General features: G+C 42.0%; 1 protein-coding gene across 1 annotated transcript; it reads left to right on the top strand.

Moving 5' to 3' along the window:
- Positions 1-17,815: 17,815 nt before the first annotated feature.
- On the top strand, positions 17,816-22,451 carry LOC109787464 (mitochondrial pyruvate carrier 4). Its single transcript, XM_020346014.4, has 6 exons — positions 17,816-17,982; positions 19,475-19,600; positions 21,322-21,420; positions 21,532-21,584; positions 21,990-22,063; positions 22,155-22,451. The coding sequence occupies exons 2-6, from the start codon at positions 19,546-19,548 to the stop codon at positions 22,204-22,206; spliced, it is 333 nt and encodes a 110-aa protein (XP_020201603.1). The 5' UTR covers positions 17,816-17,982; positions 19,475-19,545; the 3' UTR covers positions 22,207-22,451.
- The last annotated feature ends 310 nt before the right edge of the window (positions 22,452-22,761 follow it).

Here is a 22,761-nt window from a genome sequence, read left to right as displayed (position 1 = left end):
GAGAATATTTGAGTTATGAGTTTGGCCTACATTTGAAACAATGCGGAATAGTTTCGCAACTCACGCCACCCGGAACACCACAACGTAATGGTGTGTCCGAATGTCATAATCGTACTTTATTAGATATGGTACGATCTATGATGTCTCTTACTGATTTACCGCTATCATTTTGGGGTTATGCTTTAGAGACGGCTGCATTCACTCTAAATAGGACACCATCAAAATCCGTTGAGACGACGCCTTATGAACTATGGTTTGGCAAGAAACCAAAGTTGTCGTATCTTAAAGTTTGGGGTTGCGATGCTTATGTGAAGAAACTTCAACCTGATAAGCTCGAACCTAAATCGGAGAAATGTGTCTTCATAGGATACCCAAAAGAGACTGCTGGGTACACCTTCTATCACAGATCCAAAGGCAAGATATTCGTTGCTAGGAATGGATCCTTTCTAGAGAAGGAGTTTCTCTCGAAAGATGTGAGTGGGAGGAAAGTAGAACTTGATGAGGTAACTGTACCTGCTCCCTTAATGGAAAGTAAATCATCGCAGAAATCAGTTTCTGCGACACCTACACAAATTAGTGAGGAAGTTAATGATAATGATCATGAAACTTCAGATCAAGTTATTACTGAACCTCGTAGGTCAACTAGATCAAGATCCGCACCAGAGTGGTACGGTAATCCTGTTCTGGACGTCATGTTACTAGACCATGATGAACCTACAAACTATGAAGAAGCGATGGTGAGCCCAGATTCCGCAAAATGGCTTGAAGCCATGAAATCCGAGATGGGATCCATGTATGAGAATAAAGTATGGACTTTGGTTGACTTGCCCGATGGTCGGCAAGCCATTGAAAATAAATGGATCTTCAAGAAGAAGACTGACGCTGATGGTAATGTTACTTTCTATAAAGCTCGACTTGTTGCAAAAGGTTTTCGACAAGTTCAAGGGATTGACTACGATGAGACCTTCTCACCCGTAGCGATGCTTAAGTCTGTCCGAATCATGTTAGCTATTGTTGCATTTTATGATTATGAAATTTGGCAAAATGGATGTCAAAACTGCATTCCTGAATGGATTTCTGGAAGAAGAGTTGTATATGATGCAACCGGAAGGTTTTGTCGATCCAAAGGGAGCTAACAAAGTGTGCAAGCTCCAGCGATCCATGTATGGACTGGTGCAAGCCTCTCGGAGTTGGAATAAACGCTTTGATAGTGTGATCAAAGCATTTGGTTTTATACAGACTTTTGGAGAAGCCTGTATTTACAAGAAAGTGAGTGGGAGCTCAGTAGCATTTCTGATATTATATGTGGATGACATATTGTTGATTGGAAATGATATAGAATTTCTGGATAGCATAAAGGGATACTTGAATAAGAGTTTTTCAATGAAAGACCTCCGTGAAGCTGCATATATATTAGGCATTAAGATCTATAGAGATAGATCAAGACGCTTAATAGGACTTTCACAAAGCACATACCTTGACAAAGTTTTGAAGAAGTTCAAAATGGATCAAGCAAAGAAAGGGTTCTTGCCTGTACTACAAGGTGTGAGATTGAGTAAGACTCAATGCCCGACCACTGCAGAAGATAGAGAGAAGATGAAAGATGTTCCCTATGCTTCAGCCATAGGCTCTATCATGTATGTAATGCTGTGTACCAGACCTGATGTGTGCCTTGCTATAAGTTTAGCAGGGAGGTACCAAAGTAATCCAGGAGTGGATCACTGGACAGCGGTCAAGAACATCCTGAAATACCTGAAAAGGACTAAGGATATGTTTCTCGTTTATGGAGGTGACAAAGAGCTCATCGTAAGTGGTTACGTTGATGCAAGCTTTGACACTGATCCGGACGATTCTAAATCGCAAACCGGATACGTATTTACATTGAACGGTGGAGCTGTCAGTTGGTGCAGTTCTAAGCAAAGTGTCATGGCGGGATCTACGTGTGAAGCGGAATACATAGCTGCTTCGGAAGCAGCAAATGAAGGAGTCTGGATGAAGGAGTTCATATCCGATCTAGGTGTCATACCTAGTGCATCGGGACCAATGAAAATATTTTGTGACAATACTGGTGCAATTACCTTAGCAAAGGAATCCAGATTTCACAAGAGAACCAAGCACATCAAAAGACGCTTCAAATCCATCCGGGATTTAGTCCAGGTGGGAGACATAGAAATTTTCAAGATACATACGGATCTGAATGTTGCAGACCCGTTGACTAAGTCTCTTCCACGAGCAAAACATGATCAGCACCAAGACTCCATGGGTGTAAGAATCATTACTATGTAATCTAGATTATTGACTCTAGTGCAAGTGGGAGACTGAAGGAAATATGCCCTAGAGGCAATAATAAAGTATTATTTATTTCCTTATATCATGATAAATGTTTATTATTCATGCTAGAATTGTATTAACCGGAAACATAATACATGTGTGAATACATAGACAAACAGTGTGTCACTAGTATGCCTCTACTTGACTAGCTCGTTAATCAAAGATGGTTATGTTTCCGAGCCATAGACATCAGTTGTCATTTGATTAACGAGATCACCTCATTAGGAGAATGACGTGATTGACATGACCCATTCCGTTAGCTTAGCACCCGATCGTTTAGTATGTTGCTATTGCTTTCTTCATGACTTATACATGTTCCTATGACTATGAGATTATGCAACTCCCGTTTACCGGAGGAACACTTTGTGTGCTACCAAACGTCACAACGTAAATGGGTGATTATAAAGGTGCTCCACAGGTGTCTCCAAAGGTACTTGTTGGGTTGGCGTATTTCGAGATTAGGATTTGTTACTCCGATTGTCGGAGAGGTATCTCTGGGCCCACTCGGTAATGCACATCACTATAAGCCTTGCAAGCATTGTGACTAATGAGTTAGTTGCGGGATGATGTATTACGGAACGAGTAAAGAGACTTGCCGGTAACGAGATTGAACTAGGTATCGAGATACCGACGATCGAATCTCGGGCAAGTAACATACCGATGACAAAGGGAACAACATATGTTGTTATGCGGTCTGACCGATAAAGATCTTCGTAGAATATGTAGGAACCAATATGAGCATCCAGGTTCCGCTATTGGTTATTGACCGGAGAGGTGTCTCGGTCATGTCTACATAGTTCTCGAACCCGTAGGGTCCGCACGCTTAAAGTTACGATGACAATTATATTATGAGTTTACATGTTTTGATGTACCGAAGGTTGTTCGGAGTCCCGGATGTGATCACGGACATGACGAGGAGTCTCGAAATGGTCGAGACATAAAGATTGATATATTGGACGACTATATTCGGACACCGGAAGTGTTCCGGAGAAGTTTCGGATTTAACCGGAGTGTCGGAGGGTTACCGGAACCCCTCGGGGAAGTATTGGGCCTTAGTGGGCCTAGAGGGGAGAGAGAGGGCAGTAGCCAGGAGGTGGCGCGCCCCCTCCCAGGAGGAATCCTAGTTGGACTAGGAGAGGGGGCGCAGCCCCCTTTCCCTTTCCCTCTCCCTCTCTTTCCTTCCCCCCCTCTTTTCCTAGTTGGACTAGGAAAGGGGAGTCCTACTCCTACTAGGAGGAGGACTCCCCCCCTCTCCTTGGCGCGCCTAGGGAAGCCGGCCTGCCCCTTGCTCCTTTATATACGGGGGCAGGGGCACCTCTAAACACACTTGATATACGATATTTTAGCCGTGTGCGGTGCCCCCCTCCACCATATTACACCTCGATAATACCGTTGCGGAGCTTAGGCGAAGCCCTACGTCGGTGGAACATCAACATTGTCACCACGCCGTCGTGCTGACGAAACTCTCCCTCAACACTCGGCTGGATCAGAGTTCGAGGGACGTCATCGAGCTGAACGTGTGCTGAACTCGGAGGTGCCGTGCGTTCGGTGCTTGATCGGTCGGATCATGAAGACGTACGACTACATGAACCGCGTTGTGATAAACGCTTCCACTGTCGGTCTACGAGGGTACGTGGACAACACTCTCCCCTCTCGTTGCTATGCATCACCATGATCTTGCGTGTGCGTAGGATTTTTTTTGAAATTACTACGTTCCCCAACACCTCCTCCATCACGCCGGAGCCGATACCCTGACGTCGTCGTCCACTGCAACCTGAACTATAACACCCTCCACGGCTAGCAGTTGAAGCCGAGGCCGAGCCATCCGTACCCGAGCCAGTTCAACCACGCCGTCCTGTGCCTCACCGCTGCCGCTCCAACTTCGCCACCCTCCACTGCACCGGAGCTGTTCCTGCTACGCCGTCCTTCGCCGCCTCGGATCTGCTTCCCCGCCGCCGATATACGGCCACGGCAACACAGTCAACAATTTGGCCATGGGTTTGTCCAAGGATACACGGTTCTCCAAAACATCGGTTCCCCCGGGAGAAAAAAGAAGATCGCCGCGACATATGGAGGAGGCCACACTGGCAATCGATAAGGGTACTCCTCTTCCCTTATCCGTGCAAATCTTACGTGTCTGCTTGCACGGTATTCATCCCACAGAAGACACTAGTTGACCGCTTCTTCTTGATACTAGATGTTCCTAGTAACTCGCGATGCACAAGGTTTCTCCTCATATACTATTTCACCTTAGCTAGAGGTCCGTCGCCCCCTGAATTTCAGTTCCTGGTCAGTTGATTCCCAATTAACGGGAGCATTCCTCGGCGTAACAAGCGCTAGTCCGCCTATTACACTGGGGAAGCAGCCCTCGGTATTTATCTTAGGGGCGTGTGGGGCCTAGAGCTAATGGCGCCCGATCTGGAGGTCGGTCGAGATTAAAGGGATGGCATGGGGGCGCTGCCAAGCATGGCGGTGGTGTGAGGTCGAGGGGAGGGCGGGGCGGCGGAGGCAGGGGTCTGGGCCGGTGGTCGCTGGCGGTTCAAGAAAGATCGTCAACAGTGACTGGCGGGAGGTAGACGAAGGCCATCTGCCCGTTCCTTATAGATCGGACGGTTCATTAAAAAAATCGACTGACCTGTTTATTTTCAGTCGACTGTTATCTTGATATGACCACATGTGGTGGTGTGCCGGAGGAGTACCTGCATTTCCTGTGCTCATATATTACAAAATTATACAGAGTAGAATCTAATTTTGTTTGCCATGCAATGTTGTAGAGCTATCATATGTCTCCTGTCATTTATTTTTCAGCCACCTGCTATCTGCTACTTTTACAGTGCACTAGTTCTACACACACTTCACCCATACTCTCACTATTGTGTTTTTATGCAAGGGTATTTCAGAGTCTGCCTCGAGAGAAGCAGAAAAGAAAAGAGAGAGGTTGCTCCAGCTTTCTACGCGGGTAAGCACGGCACGTTACAGCGCTATAAAGGGTGCAGTGTCAGCAGATGGAGACGGTAAACATAGCTCTGGAGTTGATGACCTCGCTCGCAATGAACCACCATCCCAAGTGCTTGCTTTAACTTCGTGGTGTCATATGTGGTTGCATGTTCCATATGGTGTCTATCTTGTATTCGAAAGGCCGAAGTCGGTCTTTATTAAGATAAGGAAAGATATTTTTTACATGAACCACCATCCCGTGAGCACCAGAAGACAAATAGCTAGTCAGGGCACTGGCCGAGCCAGTGACAAGCCCAGCAAAGACAGGCATCACCTGGAAGCCAACTAAAAAGCCGTGATGGTGGCGAAGCAGCCCGCCTCCCACCAGGCTCTCAGGTCCTAGATGATCATGCTCACCACTCCAGCCGGATGTCTAGCTTGTATTGCTTCCAATTTGGTTAAATTGCATCTGCTTAGCTTACACATTATACCTTTGAATATGACATTCCTTTCTGTTTTGTTGCATACTAGTACATCTGTATATTAACCATGTTCTTACATCAAACTAATGTTCTTGTGTATCCCTCATCAATCACTTATGTTGAGGCAGTCAGGCAAGTGGACTACTCCTCATTTAAAGAATGCAGTGTCAGCCTCCGACATGATTCTCAAGAAACAGCAAGGCTAGATGAAGATAGTGAACGTAGCTCTGTAGTTGATTACCGCATTTCCCCTACACTAGCATCGCAGGTGCTTGCTCTAACTTGGCAGTGTGATATGTGGTTGCATGTTGCATATGGTGTCTAGATTGTAATTCTTCCAATCTGGTTAAACTGCATGTGCTATTCTGCTTAGATTATACATTATACCTGTTAATGTGACATGCCTTCCTATATTTAGTACATAGTACATCTGTCTATTAAGCATGTCCTTACATAAAACTATTGTTTTTTTATCCCGCATCAATCAATATGACGAGATACCTTTAGTATATGCAGTGTGATATTAGTTGCATCTTTCATATGATTTATAGCATGCGCTGCTTCTAATTTGTTGAAATTCCATTATGATGGGACGCTTTTAACTTGGCAGAGTCATATTGGTTGCATCTTTCATGTGGTGTCTAGCTTGCATTGCTTCTTATTTGTTGGAATGGTTTCTGCTTAGTTTACACAAACAGTTGTGAACATGCCATGCCGTCCTGTTTTTCGTACATATTCCATCCTGGTATCATGTGTTTGCCTTACATCAAAGTAGTGATTGTCAGTATCATGCATGAATGAGTTCTGAAGAGAGAATTTTATTGCTTTTTCTTGTCGGTTTTACTTGACAATTCAAAATCAATCAAGCGGAAGGAAGTTAGCAAGGCAGCGGATAAAGGTGCTCCTTTCAAACGGAGGGCCTCTACAGTTTCTACTCCTCCATCCCCCCAAGATGATTTCCAAGACAACACATGCATAGACACTCAACGTAGCTGTGTTTATGATGAGCACATCTCCCCTAGTGCACCATCACCGGTGATCCCTCTAACTTGGCACTATTATATGTGGTTGCACGTTATGTGTGATGTCTAGCTTGTATTGCTTCTAATTTTGTTGAATTCCATATGCTTACTTTACACATTATACTTGAATAAGACACGTGTTCTTGTTTCTAGAACATACAATATCTGTCTATCACACCATGTTCTTACATCAAATTACTACTGTTGTTTAGCCTGCAACAATCACTTATCATAAGACACGTTTGACTTCGGAGTGTGATATAGGTTACATCTCGCATTCTTTTCTAGCTTGTACTACTAATTTGTTGAAATGGCACTTATCACGAGACAGATTTAACTTGGTAGAGTGGTATTCGTTGCATCTTTCATATGGTGTCTAGATTTCATTGCTTCTAATTTGTTGAAATGCCTTCTCCTTAGTTTACACATCATAAGCTGTGAATATGCAATGCTGTGAATATGCAATGGCACTAATGATGAGAGACCTTTAACTTGATAGTGTGATGTTGTTTGCATCTTGCATATGATTTATTTCTTGTACTGCTTCACATTTGTTTAAACGTCATTTATGATGAGACACTGTTAACTTGGCAGAGTGATATTTGTAGCATCTTTCATATGGTGTCTACCTTCCATTGCATTGCTTCTAATTTAGTGAAATGTCTTCTGCTTAGTTTACACATCATAGTTCTGGTTATCTCATGCCGTCCTATTTTTCTTACATATTACATCCTCCTATCATGTGGTTGTCTAACATCAAAGTTCAGTTCGTCTGTATCACGCATCAATTTGTTCTGAAGAACTAAATTGTTATTCATTTTTCTTGTCGGCTTGACTTAACATGGCACGGAGAAAGAGGAAGCAAGACAGAATGACGGGGAAAGGGAAGCGGAAGAATCCTGCAGATTCTGCTGGTACTGATGGTGCAATAGAAGGTCAAAGTCCAGCGGAAAATTATACCGACAGGGTATCCCGTGCTACACGAGCTGCAGAACAAGCCAAAAAGAAACAAATAGCTGCCACCAAACAAGCAGAGACAACCCTAGTTGTTGCAACACCTTCCATAGTACCACCAGCTGCACGATTTACTCGTTGGTCAACTCAGCTAGCAGCACGTTCCCAAGCTCCCTTGCCACCTGACACTACTTCCGAAGCACTCTTGACACAAGATGAGTTGGCAAGATCAGAAGAACTTTGTGAGCTTCAACAGCAAGAAGGTAGTTGCTGAAGTCAAATTACAGTTGCATGCTTCTTTATATATAGTCTCACAGTTTGATGTACACTAACACTTCCTATGTTTGTTGTTGGACTAGCACCTAGGCGCAAGAGGAAACAAACATCAGGGATAATGCTCGACAGGTTAACTAAATCTAGAGGAGGAAGAATGGAGATCCGTTTTGAGGCAGGTTTAAAAAGGCCACGTGATGCTACAGAGTCAGCCAAGTTAGTATCAGAGGCAGCGATTGCTGTTAGGTGTCATGTACGTATCCTCCCAACATGGATTCAGTACAGGAATGACAAAGACGAAACCCAGTTCAACACCTTCCTCGACAATTTATCTGTAAGTATGGTTATGTATGGAAACTAGCAATATCGTCTTGCTCTGTACAATACTTTCTAGGTTGCTGATAATGGACTCCCATAATTTTCAACAGATGAGGTTCAAGTTGGATAGCCAAGATGATGCAACCAGACAAGCTTGCACCCATGTTTTCAAGTCTGCTCTGCGACAGTATCGGTATAACTTGAGGAAAACTCACTTTGAAGGCAAGGCTAACAGTGAACTTGCCCAAACATCTCCAGTGGAAAATATATCTGATGAAGACTGGAGAGGCCTCATTAAACACTGATCCGATCCGAAGTATCAGGTACATTATATATATGTGATCAGATCACATGTTGAAGTCCTATTTACGCATGTGCCACACAAATCTATCTTATTGTAGGTGAACTGTTCAAAGAACAAGCCCAAAGTGAAATTCCAACAGACGGCAGGATCTCGTAGCTATATTGCACACTGCGAGGCTCTTTGTAATTAGCTGTTGTTTCACTCTTTTCGCTGTACCATATTATTAGATCTATATTGACTTGTTCCAAATGTAGAGGAAAGCCCGCAAGGACCAAAAAGTACTTGAACCAAATGTTGTGGAAATCTTCAAGGACTGTCACACCAGCAAGAAGAAGGGCATGACTACACCAGTCAAAGCCGCTGTTGTAAGTCCTTAATCCTCATGCCTTTTAACTACTACTTACTCTGACTTGTGCCTTGAACTGCATGGTTTGCAGCCAATGTCTATTACTCTTTTCAATTTTATACACAATTGTCTTAGCGTATCATTGCATCTTACAAGGTTTAAAAGAGAGGAGTGATGTTCCTTTGATCTTGACCTGTAATCTAGTTCCGTGCCGAACTTGCCCACACAATGTTACAATTGCCTGTTTGTCTGTTCTCAGTTGTTTTGTGATATGAATGATGTCATACTATGCTTACTGTATTATAAACTTCGTCTCTTTATCCTTAGCCCTCAATACAATGTGAAGAAATAGACAATACATTAGCGATGGTACATGGTCATATGTTTGGAACCTGGTTTTATTATGTACTTTGCAATAAAATACAACTAATATTTTACATGGGTTCACCAGAATAAGTTCTGTATATAGACCAAAGCTATTTTGTTTGGTTTTGCTGCCTCCTTAATATCTTCTGTTCTGGTACTACTAATGTAAAACCTCAACTTTTTAGTGAGCTATGGAAAAAATGGTGGAACCGCCACCTTCTGAAGGTGGCGAGGCAACTATAACCGCAATGTCAGCTCTTGCTGCAGTGGGTCAGTACCTGACCACTAACAGTGCCAAAAGCATGTTCCTGCGTAATACTAGGTTGCTTGTTAAGGCAATCTCGTCCAAACTGCCTCATGATAAAGATATGCAGGCTCAAAACAATGTTGTATCTGCGCTCCAGACACAAGTCCATTCCCTAACAGAGATCCTTTGTGAAACAAGGAGAGACATTGTTCGATGTTGTCAAGATATGCATGGTTTTGAAACCAGACTATCAGACATTTTCTATGTTGTTCAGGAGCCTAGGAGAACTGAAGGCGAAGGTTATGGTGCTCCATTGGACAATACAGCATGAAAATGTAACAGTCAGGTCAAATGAACTGAGCTTCTGAACTTCTGGTGGTGCATTTATCTGCTAGACTGTTAACTTTTATGCCAACCTTCCTTTTTTATAGTTGTAATTTGTTTTGGTGCGATACAAAATTTGTTCTTAACGTGCAGCACCGGCTGAAGGAAACAACAAGCCATTTTTGTATAGTGTAGGGTGTTCCCTATATTTGCACTGGTGGCGAACTTTGATGCCCAGTGGACGTAATATGTGTAATAGCCGTGATAGCCTAGCGTAAGTTGCTTGCTTATTTATTTCCTTATTGTCTTGTTTATTTGTTTTCTTGAAGTCAGTGCAGTTCTTTTTCCGCAGTTTGCTAGTGGCCGCAATAACCTATTTTTTTAAAACTAGGCCACATTAACCATGGGCTACATATTTACTATAGTTAACATGGGCCTCCTACGGGCCGTAGAAACAATGGGCCTTCTAAGGGCCGTAGAAACAATGGGCCTTCTACGGGGCGTAGAAACAAGGGGCCTTATACGAGCCGTAAACACAATGGGCCTTCTACGGGCCGTATCATCAATGGGCCTTCTACGGGCCGTATGATCGGTTGGCCAAACATGGGCCAATAACAGACCACATTATGGCCGTAAATGGGCTAGAGTTGAAATTGTCCGTTCTTGGGCCGACCATAACGGGCCGTTGTTAATCGGCCGTATTTGATGACGCCATCGAAACGGCCCAACGTATTAATGGGCCACAAACGGGCCGGCTGTAACCACGGACTGAATTTGGCCCACAAGCAGAAAATGACAGTAATGGGTCGTAAGTAAACGAATGCTGGAAATGAGCCCAAGAATAAATGAGCCCTGAGAAGGCCGAAAGATAACATGGGCTGGAAACGGCCCAATGGAATAATGGGTCGTTAATGGGTATAAAGTGATACACTGTTCATTACGGGCCAGTTTTACCACGGGTCGTTAAGGGGCCGAGGGTTACTAAGGGCCTCATATGGGCCGAAAGACGTCATGGGCCATACATGGGCCGGAAGTTAAAACGGGATGGAATTATATTGGACGGCCCAGATGACGCTACTGGGCCTAATTCGGATAGGCCGTAAACGGGCCCTGGGTTAGCGGGTTGTAAATGGGCTATATGCGAACATGTCGTTAACAGGCTTGCCGTGGGCCGGCCCGCCACCTTTTGACCAAGTCAAACGGGCTGGCCTTTTCACAAGAATGGGCCTTTGTTGGGACGTGCCACGTGTCGACGTATCATAGGCGCTTTGAGTCCAATGAGTGGATGACATCTGTCCCAACGGTGAGCCGACACGTGTTTCCTCCAGCCAATGATGATTTTACACGTGGAAAATCCCCATTGGTCGGGGCTGTTAACGGGTTATCGGATCCAAAACCGGACCCGATAGCTTAACAGCATTCCGTTACGGTGGATGCCACGTGTCGGTCACCCTTGACGAAAGCACTTCTGCGACGCGCGATTTATCGTCATGGAAGTGGACACTTCCGTGATGATAATTTTGGTAATGTCATGGAACACTTCTACGACAGCACAGGTATGACTATCTTGATTATGTCATAAATTTGTCATGGATGTACATGCATGACAGAAAACGTGACCTACTGTGACAAACACGTATCATCACGGAAGTGTATTTTTTGTAGTGCAAAGAGGCGGTCCGGGGGGCACCCGAGGTGGGCACAACCCACCAGGGCGCGCCTGGGCCTCCTGGTGCGCCCTGGTGGGTTGTGCTCCCCTCGGAGCACCCCCCAGGTGCTTCTCTGGCCCATTGGATGTCTTCAGGTCCAAAAAAAGTCTCCAAAAAGTTTCGCTGCGTTTGGACTCCGTTTGGTATTGATTTCCTGCGATGTAAAAAACATGCAGAAAACAGCAACTGGCACTTGGCACTATGTCAATAGGTTAGTACCAAAAAATGATATAAAATGATTATAAACATCCAAGATTGATAATATAACAGCATGGAACAATCAAAAATTATAGATACGTTGGAGACGTATCAGCATCCCCAAGCTTAACTCCTGCTCGTCCTCGAGTAGGTAAGTGATAAAAACAGAATTTTTTATGTGGGATGCTGCCTAACATGTCATCTCATATTCTTTTCTTTATAGCATGGAATTTGGACTTTTATATTGTTCAAAGCAATAGTCTAGTTTTTACATGATAACTTAAATACTCAAGCATATCAACAAGCAACCATGTCTTTCAAAATATCAACGCTAAATAAGTTATCCCTAGCCCATCATGCTCAACCATTGATCCATTCATGAAACACACTCGCATATTAGCTACACCCAATGCTCAAGTACGATCATAGTGCCTCCTAGTTGGTGCTTTTATAAGAGAAGATGGAGACTCAAATTCAAAATAAAAATTGCATAAAGTAAAAGAAAGGCCCTTCGCGGAGGGAAGTAGGGATTTGTAGAGGTGCCAGAGCTCAAAGCAAAAATTGAGAGATAAAAACATTTTGGGAGGTGTGCCTTTCCCACCAACGAAAATGACTTAGAGTTCCCAACACTTTCCATGCTAGATATATCATAGGCGGTTCCCAAACAGAAAATAAAGTTTATTCATTTTTCCACCATACTTTCACTTTCCATGGCTAGTCGTATCCACGGTTGCCTTCCATACCAACACTTCCAAGGAATTTATTATTTGACAACATAAAGTAAATTCATTTTTCATTTCGGGACTGGGCATCCCTAATACCTTTGCCTTACTCTCGTGCAATGACAAGTGAATAAACACTCATCGTGAGAATAACACATCTAGCATGGAAAATATTAGCCACCCCTCACCACTCCGCGAGCGGTACGAACACACAAAAGAGAAGTTTATTTTGAAAATTAGAGATGGCACATACAAATTTGCTTAGAACGGCAAAAGAATACCGCATATAGGTAGATATAGTGGACTCATGTGGCAAAACTGGTTTAAAGGTTTTTGGATGCACAAGTAGAGATCATACTTAGTGCAAAATGAAGGATAACAAAAGATTGAGAAGCGACCAACCAAGAAACGAATAATCTCATAAGCGAGCATTAAGCATAATTAACACCAAATAATGCACCACAAGTAGGATATAATTTCATTGCATGAATATTGACTTTCGTGCTTGCATAGGGAATCACAAACCTTAACACCAATATTCTTACTAAAGCATAATTACTCATCAACATGACTCACATATCACATCATCATATCTCAAAACTATTACTAAAAATCAAGTTTATTTTGTCCAATGATCTTCATGAAAGTTTTTATTATATCCTTCTTGGATATCTATCACTTTGGAACTAATTTTAATGTGTTGCTTTTGATAAGCTCAAACAAATACAAGTGAAGATCTTGAGCATAATATTTCTTTCTTTCTCTCAAATTAGTTTAAGTGAAGCAAGTGAGAATTTCTTGAAAATTTTACTAACTCTCAAATAAATCTAAGTGAAGCAAGAGAGAATTCTTCAAAAATACTAAAGCACACCGTGCTCAAAAAGATATAAGTGAAGCACTAGAGAAAATCCATAGCTCATAAAAATTTAAGCATAGAGAGCAATTTTAACAAGTCATGGCATAATTTTGGCTCTATCAAATAGGTGTGTCTAGCAAGGAATCAAGACTTAAAAAGCAAAACAAAACAAGCAAAGACTCATATCATACAAGACGCTCCAAGCAAAACTAATAGTATGTGACGAATAAAAATATACCTTCAAGTAAAATACCGATGGTAGTTAGAAGAAAGAGGGGATGCCACTCGGAGCATCCCCAAGCTTAGTTGCTTGCTTCTCTTCGGATAATAACTTGGGGTGCCATGGGCATCCCCAAGCTTAGTCTCTTCTTACTCCTTATTCCTTCATCCATCGTACGATAACCCAAAATTGAAAACTTCAATCACACAAAACTCCAACAAAACCTTCGTGAGATCCGTTAGTATAAGAAAACAAATCACTACTATAAGTACTGTATCAAACCAATTCATGTTTTATTATTGCATTATATCTACTGTATTCCAACTTTTCTATGGCAAAAACTCATCAAAGAAAACCATAGAATCATCAGAACAAGCACACAACGCAAAGAAAACAGAATCTATTAAAAACAGAACAGTCTGTAGCAATCTAAATATTTCGAATACTTCTGAAACTCCAAAAATCTTGAGAAATTAGGAAAACCTGGGCAATTTGTATATTAATCTTCTTCAAAAAGAATTGGTATTTTATCACGCTCTGGTTAAAAATTATATATGTTTTCGAGCGCGAAAGTTTATGTTTTTTCAGCAAGATCAAACAACTATCACCCAAGAAGATCCTAAAGGCTTTGCTTGGCACAAACACTAATTTAAACCCAAAAAATGCATCTAATCAGAGGCATAATTGGGTATTTTATTGAAAACAACAATAAAACCAAAAAAGCAAGAAGATAGAAGTTGGGTTACCTCCCAACGAGCGCTACCGTTCGCCCCTAGTTAGGCATAATTTTATTGATGCTCACATGAAAGATAATAATTGAAACGCAAAGAGAGCATAATAAAACATATGACAAACACATTTAAGTCTAACATATTTCCTATGCATAGGAATTTTATAAGCAAACAAATTATCAAGATAAAAAATATCTAGCATATGCAAAGGAGAGGAATAAAACATTGACAATCTCAACATAACGAGAGGTAATTTAGTAACATGAAAACTTCTACAACCATATTTTCCTCTCTCATAATAATTCCATGTGGGGTCATAATCAAATTCAACAATATAACCATCACATAAAATATTCTCTTCATGATCGAAATGCATGCAAAGTTGACATCTTCCAAAATAGTGGGATTATCATCAAATAAAGTCATGACCTCTCCAAGCCCACTTTTATCAAAAATTTCACAAGATTGAACACTCTCAAAATATGTGGGATTATTTTCACCTAAAGTTGACACTCTTCCCAACCCACTTTCAATATTATTGCAAACATATTCATCATGAGGTTTAAATAAATTTTCAAGATCCTAAGAATCATTATCACCCCAATCATGATCATTGCAATAAGTAGCGGACATAGCAATATTAGCATCCCCAAGTTTGGGGTTTTGCATATTATTAGCACAATTGATATTAATAGAATTTGTAATAACATCATTGCAACCATGCTTTTCATCTAAGCAGCTATCAAGAATCACTTTATAAATTCCTTCTTTTAACACTTCATCACAATTTTCAGATTCATGAATCTCAAGCAAAACTTCATAAAGATAATCTAGTGAACTCAATTCACTAGCAATGGGTTCTTAATAATTGGATCTCTTGAAAAAATTAGCAAGTGGATGAGGATCCATATAAATTGATTTTAGCAAGCGAAGATGCAAGCAAATAGAAGACACATGGCAACACAAGCAAACATGAGATCTGACGAGAAAACGGCGAAAGAAAAAGAAGGCGAATAAAACGGAAATTTTTTGTGAAGTGGGGGAGAGGAAAACGAGAGGCAAATGGCAAATAATGCAAATTGCGAGGAGATGAGATTTGTGATTAGGAACCTGGTATATGTTGAAGATCCTCCCCGGCAACGGCGCCAGAAATTCCTTTTGATGCGGCTTGAAGCTACCTCGGTATTTCCCCAAAGAGGAAGGGATGATGCAGCATAGCAACGGTAGGTATTTCCCTCAGTGATGAAACCAAGGTTATCGAACCAGTAGGAGAACCAAGCAACACAACGTAAACAGCACCTGCACACAAATTACAAATACTCGCAACCCGCCGTGTAAAAGGGGTTGTCAATCCCTTTCGGTTAGCAGTGCCTAGAGATAGGCAAATGGACGTGAATAAATTGTAGTAGATTGATAGATCAAACGCCAAATAAAATAAATAAGAATAAATTGCAGCAAGGTATTTTTATATTTTTGGTTTAATAGATCTGAAAATAAAAGCAAAGGAAAATAGATCGCAAAGGCAAATAATATGAGAAAGAGACCCGGGGGCCGTAGGTTTCACTAGTGGCTTCTCTCGAGAAAAATAGCAAATGGTGGGTAAACAAATTATTGTTGGGAAATTGATAGAACTTCAAATAATCATGACGATATCCAGGCAATGATCATTATATGGGCATCATGTCCAAGATTAGTATTCCGACTCCTGCCTGCATCTACTACTATTACTCCACACATCGATCACTATCCAGCATGCATCTAGTGTATTAAGTTCATGGAGAAACGGAGTAATGCAATAAGAACGCTGACATGATGTAGACAAGATCTATTTATGTAGAAATAGACCCCATCGTTTTATCCTTAGTAGCAACGATACATACGTGTCGGTTCCCCTTCTGTCACTGGGATCAAGCATCGTAAGATCGAACCCATCACAAAGCACCTCTTCCCATTGCAAGATAAATAGATCAACTTGGCCAAACAAAACCCAAATATCAGAGAGGAAATACGAGGCTATAAGCAATCATGCATATAAGAGATCAAAGAGACTCAAAGAACTTTCATGGATATAAAAAGATAGATCTGATCATAAACTCAAAGTTCATCCAATCCCAACAAACACACCGCAAAAAGAGTTACATCATATGGATCTCCAAGAGATCATTGTATTGAGAATCAAACGAGAGAGAGGAAGCCATCTAGCTACTAACTACGGACCCGAAGGTCTACAAAGAACTACTCACGCATCATCGGAGAGGCACCAATGGAAGGGGTGAACCCCTCTGTGATGGTGTCTAGATTGGATCTGGTGGTTCTAGACTCTGCAGCGGCTAGAATTGATTTTCGTCGACTCCCCTAGGGTTTCTGGAATATTGGGGTATTTATAGAGCAAAGAGGCGGTCCGGGGGGCACCCGAGGTGGGCACAACCCACCAGGGCACGCCTGGGCCTCCTGGCGTGCCCTGGTGGGTTGTGCTCCCCTCGGAGCACCCCCTAGGTGCTTCTCTGGCCCAGTGGATGTCTTCTGGTCCAAAAAAAATCTCCAAAAAGTTTCGTTGCGTTTGGACTCCGTTTGGTATTGATTTCCTGCGATGTAAAAAACATGCAGAAAACAGCAACTGGCACTTGGCACTATGTCAATAGGTTAGTACCAAAAAATGGTATAAAATGACTACAAAATGATTATAAAACATTCAAGATTAATAATATAACAACATGGAACAATAAAAAATTATAGATACGTTGGTGCTTGTTGCGGTTGCAACATTACGTTTGTTTTGATGTCAATGCATCTCGTGTTGTAACGTGAGTATGTTTAGGTCGTGAACCCATGTTGTGGAGGCAGCGTGGTGCTTGTTGCGGTTGCAACACTACGTTTGTTTTGATGTCAATGCATCTCGTGTTGTAACGTGAGTATGTTTAGGTCTCAATATAGGCCATGTTGCAATAACAAATAACGGTTTGACGGAGTGTAACAAGACTCGTGTTGCAAAAGCCCAGAGGGCACCATGCTCAATGTTGCAAAATGGCCGCGCTGGCACGAGTGAAGATCGGACGACTGTCTCGCACGTCATCCAACTGTGATCGAGGTGGCCAATATGATCAAGCCTTCACCCCGCTCACGCATATTGTCCGCCTTCTTTTTTTGAAAGAAGTCCATGTACGTACTTATAGAGACCAACCTTAGACATCGTGCACACACCTATTATCAATGTGAGCTATAAACCGAATCCTATTTGGCGCCTTTTAAAATTGTAACCTTTTTCATTTTCACGAACTTTCTTTAAAATCACGATTTTTTTTCAGAATTTGTGAATTTTTTTTAGAACCCAACGGTCGACTGGAACCGAGGAACGAGGGAACAAGAACCATGCGAACAACAGGAAAACCGAGCTAACTGCGCCCGTTGAGTGGGCCGGCCCATGAGCGGTGGCCCAATTGCGGCGAAATGAAAAAATGTCCACTGTGGCCCAAAGCCGCCACTGGAGTCTATCGCCAGGGCGCTCGCCTCAGAGTCCAGCGCAGGCCTTCTCGTCTGACCTGCGCAACTTGAAAGAGACACCTCACCTGAATCATATCTACCACCCCATCCCCTCTTCTCATCGGCTTCTTCGGCTCCGGCGACCGGCGGCGGCCGTCTCAGGTGACCGATCTCTAACCCTCCTCCTGCTGTCTACACTCAACAGGGATATGTAGCTAATCTGATGGTTCTCTTGGTCTTGGGGGAGATGCGACCCACGACCACGATTTAAGTTTGACCATGGATTTCGAAGGAACGATCGATATACCCTCTTCGTTCCCTTGCTCCTGTACGGCTGTACCCATTAGCCTTCGCCTGGATCGAATAGGATCGAAGCAAAGGAGAGAGGATGTACGAGAAGTCCGGAACGGCGACAAGGACTCCGGCCCAGTGCGGACCACCGGCGACCTCAAGGGCGCTCTCTCCTGGTCCGTCAAGGTTCCCTTCCCCCTAGCCCTGATTCTGCAGCCACCGGCCTGGACCCTCCTCGGCTTTCTGCATCCTCGGCGCGATAATTGTATCATGTGTTCATATGCACAGGATGCTTATTTTGACAGAGAGTGGACAATACTGTGAAGTAGAGACGATAATTTCACCGTCTTTTTTTTATATGTTTGGCGAGTTGGATGTAGTTCTGTCCACGATTGTTCTATTTAGAGAACATTCATAATGTTGGTAGTGGGCATTCTGAATCTATCAAACGGATTTCTATGTTAGTTCAATGTTCTTGTAGAAGGAATTATTGATTGAGAAGATAGAATTCTGTATGACATTCAAAGCATATTTTATGAATGCTATTCATCTTTGGACATGTTCTTCAATTTGGCATACTGTTGTGTACTCAGTATTGAATACCATTGTCTTTTGTTTTCATTCCTGAGATTCATATGGCGTAAGTTACTCTCTTCCGTTGAAAGTTGTGACTCGGTGTATGGTATGAACATTCATATTATTATTAGGATGCCACATATTTTGTTGGTAGAGGAAACTCTCATCATACAGTGCAAGATACCAATTAAAGTTTAGTGATAAGTACAATTAAGTCCTAACTCAAGGAGCGTAAGGAGAATTCACATTGTTTCTTCCTAATTTAAAAGCCAACTTAGCAAACTAACAGTTCCTCAGCTGGCTCCAGTTCTAGTTTGGTAGCAGCTCAACTTATGAGTCGGAGCAGGGCCAAATACGTCTCTACTTTTTTTTTCTGCGGAAGCAAACTTGCCCTTACATAGCCTATTACTCCCTCCGTAAACTAATATAAGAGCATTTAGATCACTACTTTAGTGATCTAAACGCTCTTATATTAGTTTACAGAGGGAGTAGTTATCAAGTTTCTGTTATAGTCAATGGCGCAAATCACTATATTTTGGTTTAACTATGTAATGTATGTATGTAGAGAGTTTATTGGCTGTGTCCATTGTTGGTGCAGATTATTGGCTATCATGTTTTTGCAGTGGGCTCATTTTTGGTTCTTTAATATTGCATGAACTTCAGTCCTTGAGTAAAAAAAAAATTACCCTGGCAATATCCAAACTGCTGCACAGGATTCTGACTGATTTACTATTGTATTGTGCTGATTATGGACGATTTACAGATACACTTTTATGTCTGCTTGTAGGAGCACGGGACAGCAATTAAGTGAGTGAAAACAGGTCGTGCAGAAAAACAGGAAAGCCTGTTATAGTTTCAATGGCTTCTTCAAAGCTTCAAGCTTTTTGGAACCATCCTGCTGGCCCCAAAACCAGTTAGTGATATTCATACCCGCCCTTAAGTTTCTAGTTGTTAATTCTGTTTTGGTTGTCAATTGCCAGCTTTATTTTAGATATTGTACACACCAAGACTCTCTTTAATGATTTTTATTGACATCAGGATAGCTTGCACATGTTCTTTTTATACAGAGGGATACTTACCAGCATTGCTTAGGAGTGATAGCCGATTGCCAGACTAGAATTTAGGAGGAGAGGGATGCTGGGGAATTATTTGTTCAGTTAAAAACAGTAACAGAAAAGTAGCAACCCGGTAGCCAGCTTTGAACAGTTGTCTTTGATCATGTTCTGGTTCTGCATTGGTTGTTATAAAGGCCAGTGTTGGCTTATTCTGCCTGTCATTGGACTTTTTGTTTTTTCTTTCTCCTTTTAGCTTGTGCTCATGTGCAATTTGATTTGTGTTGGGTTTTCCAGGTTTGTGGCACCCCTTAAACCCAGAAGAACTATATGTTACTCTGCTTTTTAGTACTCCCTCCGTCCCAAAATAAGTGACTGAACTTTGTACTAACTTTGTACTAAAGCTAGTACAAAGTTGAGTCACTTATTTTGGGACGGAGGGAGTATATGGGACTGGGATGACAACTTTCCTTGTATTCAAAAAGGACTAGGAGAAAAAAAGTGAACGAGAATACAAATTTAAGACAGATTAATGACATCACAGATAAAACCTGAAAAAAAACCTAGAAACGGCAATTTTTCAGACCCCTCCTGCAGACAACCACTGCGCTTCATGGTGCAATTCGCTGATGACCCATTTGATTCTGGTACTAGCCAGTTCCACCTTCTGCTTACTTTCGCTGAGTAGACATCTACATTGCTGCACTGCGTGGGAGTAAAAATATGTATTATAATGCATCAGCGAGTTAGCCAAGAACTTCTTCTGTTCTGTTCTGATTAGCCATAGTGGCTATGGCCAGATATTTTATCAACATACTTGATTTGAAAATGTCCCTCACAAAGTACAATAGGGAGTGGGGAACTCCCTGCCAAACGAATGTATCTCTCATACAGCTCCAAACAAACTTAGCGATGGGGCACATAAAGAGTACATAGTCGATGTCCTTTAGCTCACCATGGAACTGAATTGTTCATCCTCTTGCCAATTGCACATTTTTCATTTGCTCTCGTATCTGAATTTCCCCCTGGTAAACTCGTACTCCCTCCTTCCGGAAATACTTGTCCTAGAAATGGTTGTATCTAGACTTATTTTAGTTATAGATTCATCCATTTTATCCATTTTTAGGACAAGTATTTCCGGACGGAGGGAGTACTAAGACAAGGCTTGCAAAGATCTTGCGTTCTTGTGATAATAAGTTAGGGATTAAAGTGATATAGTGGTAAATACTGATGTTTTCTCACGCCCCGAGACAACATCTTCTCCTTAGAGAGTTAGATGGTCTCCTGCTTCTTCACCAGCTTTTACCAACTTTATGTAAGGTCTTCCCATGCTTGAGCTGCATTATTGGCTATGCGATACTCAACTTAGCATTACACTAGTTTGCATCGTGGAAAATGTGTTATTGGTCAGTATTGTGAATCATGGACCATGTCAAATGCCAAATTTTGTGGTTTTGTACTAAAATGTAATCGAAATCTGTTGGATGGTGCATTTAACCATGTATGTAATGGAAATCTATTGGATGGTGCATTTAACAAGTTATTGCACCTAAGATACTGAGACAATATACCTACATTGCAGTTCATTTTTGGGCTCCAACATTTAAATGGGGTATCAGCATTGCGAACATTGCCGATTTCGCCAAGCCACCGGAAAAGATATCCTATCCTCAGCAAGTTGGTATGTCCATGCCAGGCAATTCTGCACTTGTGTTCCAGACAACATGCCCACTTGTTTACTACGCAATCCTTGTGTACTTCTCACATGCTACTTCTGTTGTATCGCGTGCAGCTGTTGCTTGCACTGGAATCATCTGGTCACGCTACAGCATGGTCATTACACCGGTAAGCCATTGATACTTGTTCAGTACATTTAATCTGTAACATTTCGTGCTAAAAAGATATTGTTTGTTGCATGGATCTTCTGATATGATACCTTTTTAAGTACTCCCTGGACTGGCTGTTGATGCTCAGCTTCTTGTTGAATATTTAATATTCCTAAGCCTTCTCCTTTCATTTTTTGAGTACCCTTGAACCCCAGACCTCAGTAAGGAACAATCACTCTCCTTGTTATTAACTATCATATTGATTTCTTATTGACCTTGCTCTGAAAGTGTTCCTGAACAGCAATGGGCGGCATTGAGACATATAAGATCTTTATTTCTGTTGGAGCACCCATTGTTCTTATTCTGTGGTGCTTTCCATTATAACGTTGCTTATCTCATCCTTGGTAATGTTATAATGTTCCAGAAAAACTGGAACCTTTTCAGTGTAAACGTTGCAATGGCCGGCACAGGCTTGTATCAGCTTTCCCGTAAAATAAGGTTTGTCACGAAGTTGATTCGTGTTTTCCCATTTGCTGCTTCATGTCTCAGAAAAGTAAGATGCCACAGTTTGTGTCGATTTTCTTTGCAGGAAAGACTACTTTGAAGATGAGAAAGAGGTTGCCGCATCACTGGAAGGATAGTGACGAACGGATTAATCGACTGAAAGCCCCGCTGCCTAAAATTCAGTGTGCCGCAGGGATGTGTCGTTTCATCTGAGACAGGAATCCATTGTTTCTTTCCATGTCCGAATTGGTTTGTGTCGCTCAGTTGCACCCATGAACAGAGCAATGTGCAAAATTTACACAAACAAGCAAATATTTCTTTATGCATTGTGCAAAAAAAAAAACATGCAAATACATCAACCGATCCCTTGTATTTTGTCCTGCCATTCAGTCGTTTGTTACTAGACCATTGCTATTAGTTTTTTTTAGGGAAATGCCATCATGGCGGTTTATATTTCATGTGAGAATAAAGATACATCGTTTGTTAAAACATCCACTAAGAAACCCGGGGGCTTTGATTTTCAAACAATTGTTCGAGACACCTCCGAGTTCTTAGCTAGCAGATCCGCCGCCATATTGGCTTCCCGAGGGCAATGGCTAAAAACTATAGAGATAAAATTGCTATTAGTTGGCATCCGCAATGGTCGTGTGCCGCCTTTTGCACGAGTAAGGGCTATTGCGGCACGGGGCGTG

This window comes from Aegilops tauschii, chromosome 2 (assembly GCF_002575655.3).
Source record: "Aegilops tauschii subsp. strangulata cultivar AL8/78 chromosome 2, Aet v6.0, whole genome shotgun sequence".
Taxonomy (NCBI): domain Eukaryota; kingdom Viridiplantae; phylum Streptophyta; class Magnoliopsida; order Poales; family Poaceae; genus Aegilops; species Aegilops tauschii.
Note: the sequence above shows the minus strand (reverse complement) of the source record. Positions and strands in the feature narration are given on the sequence as shown.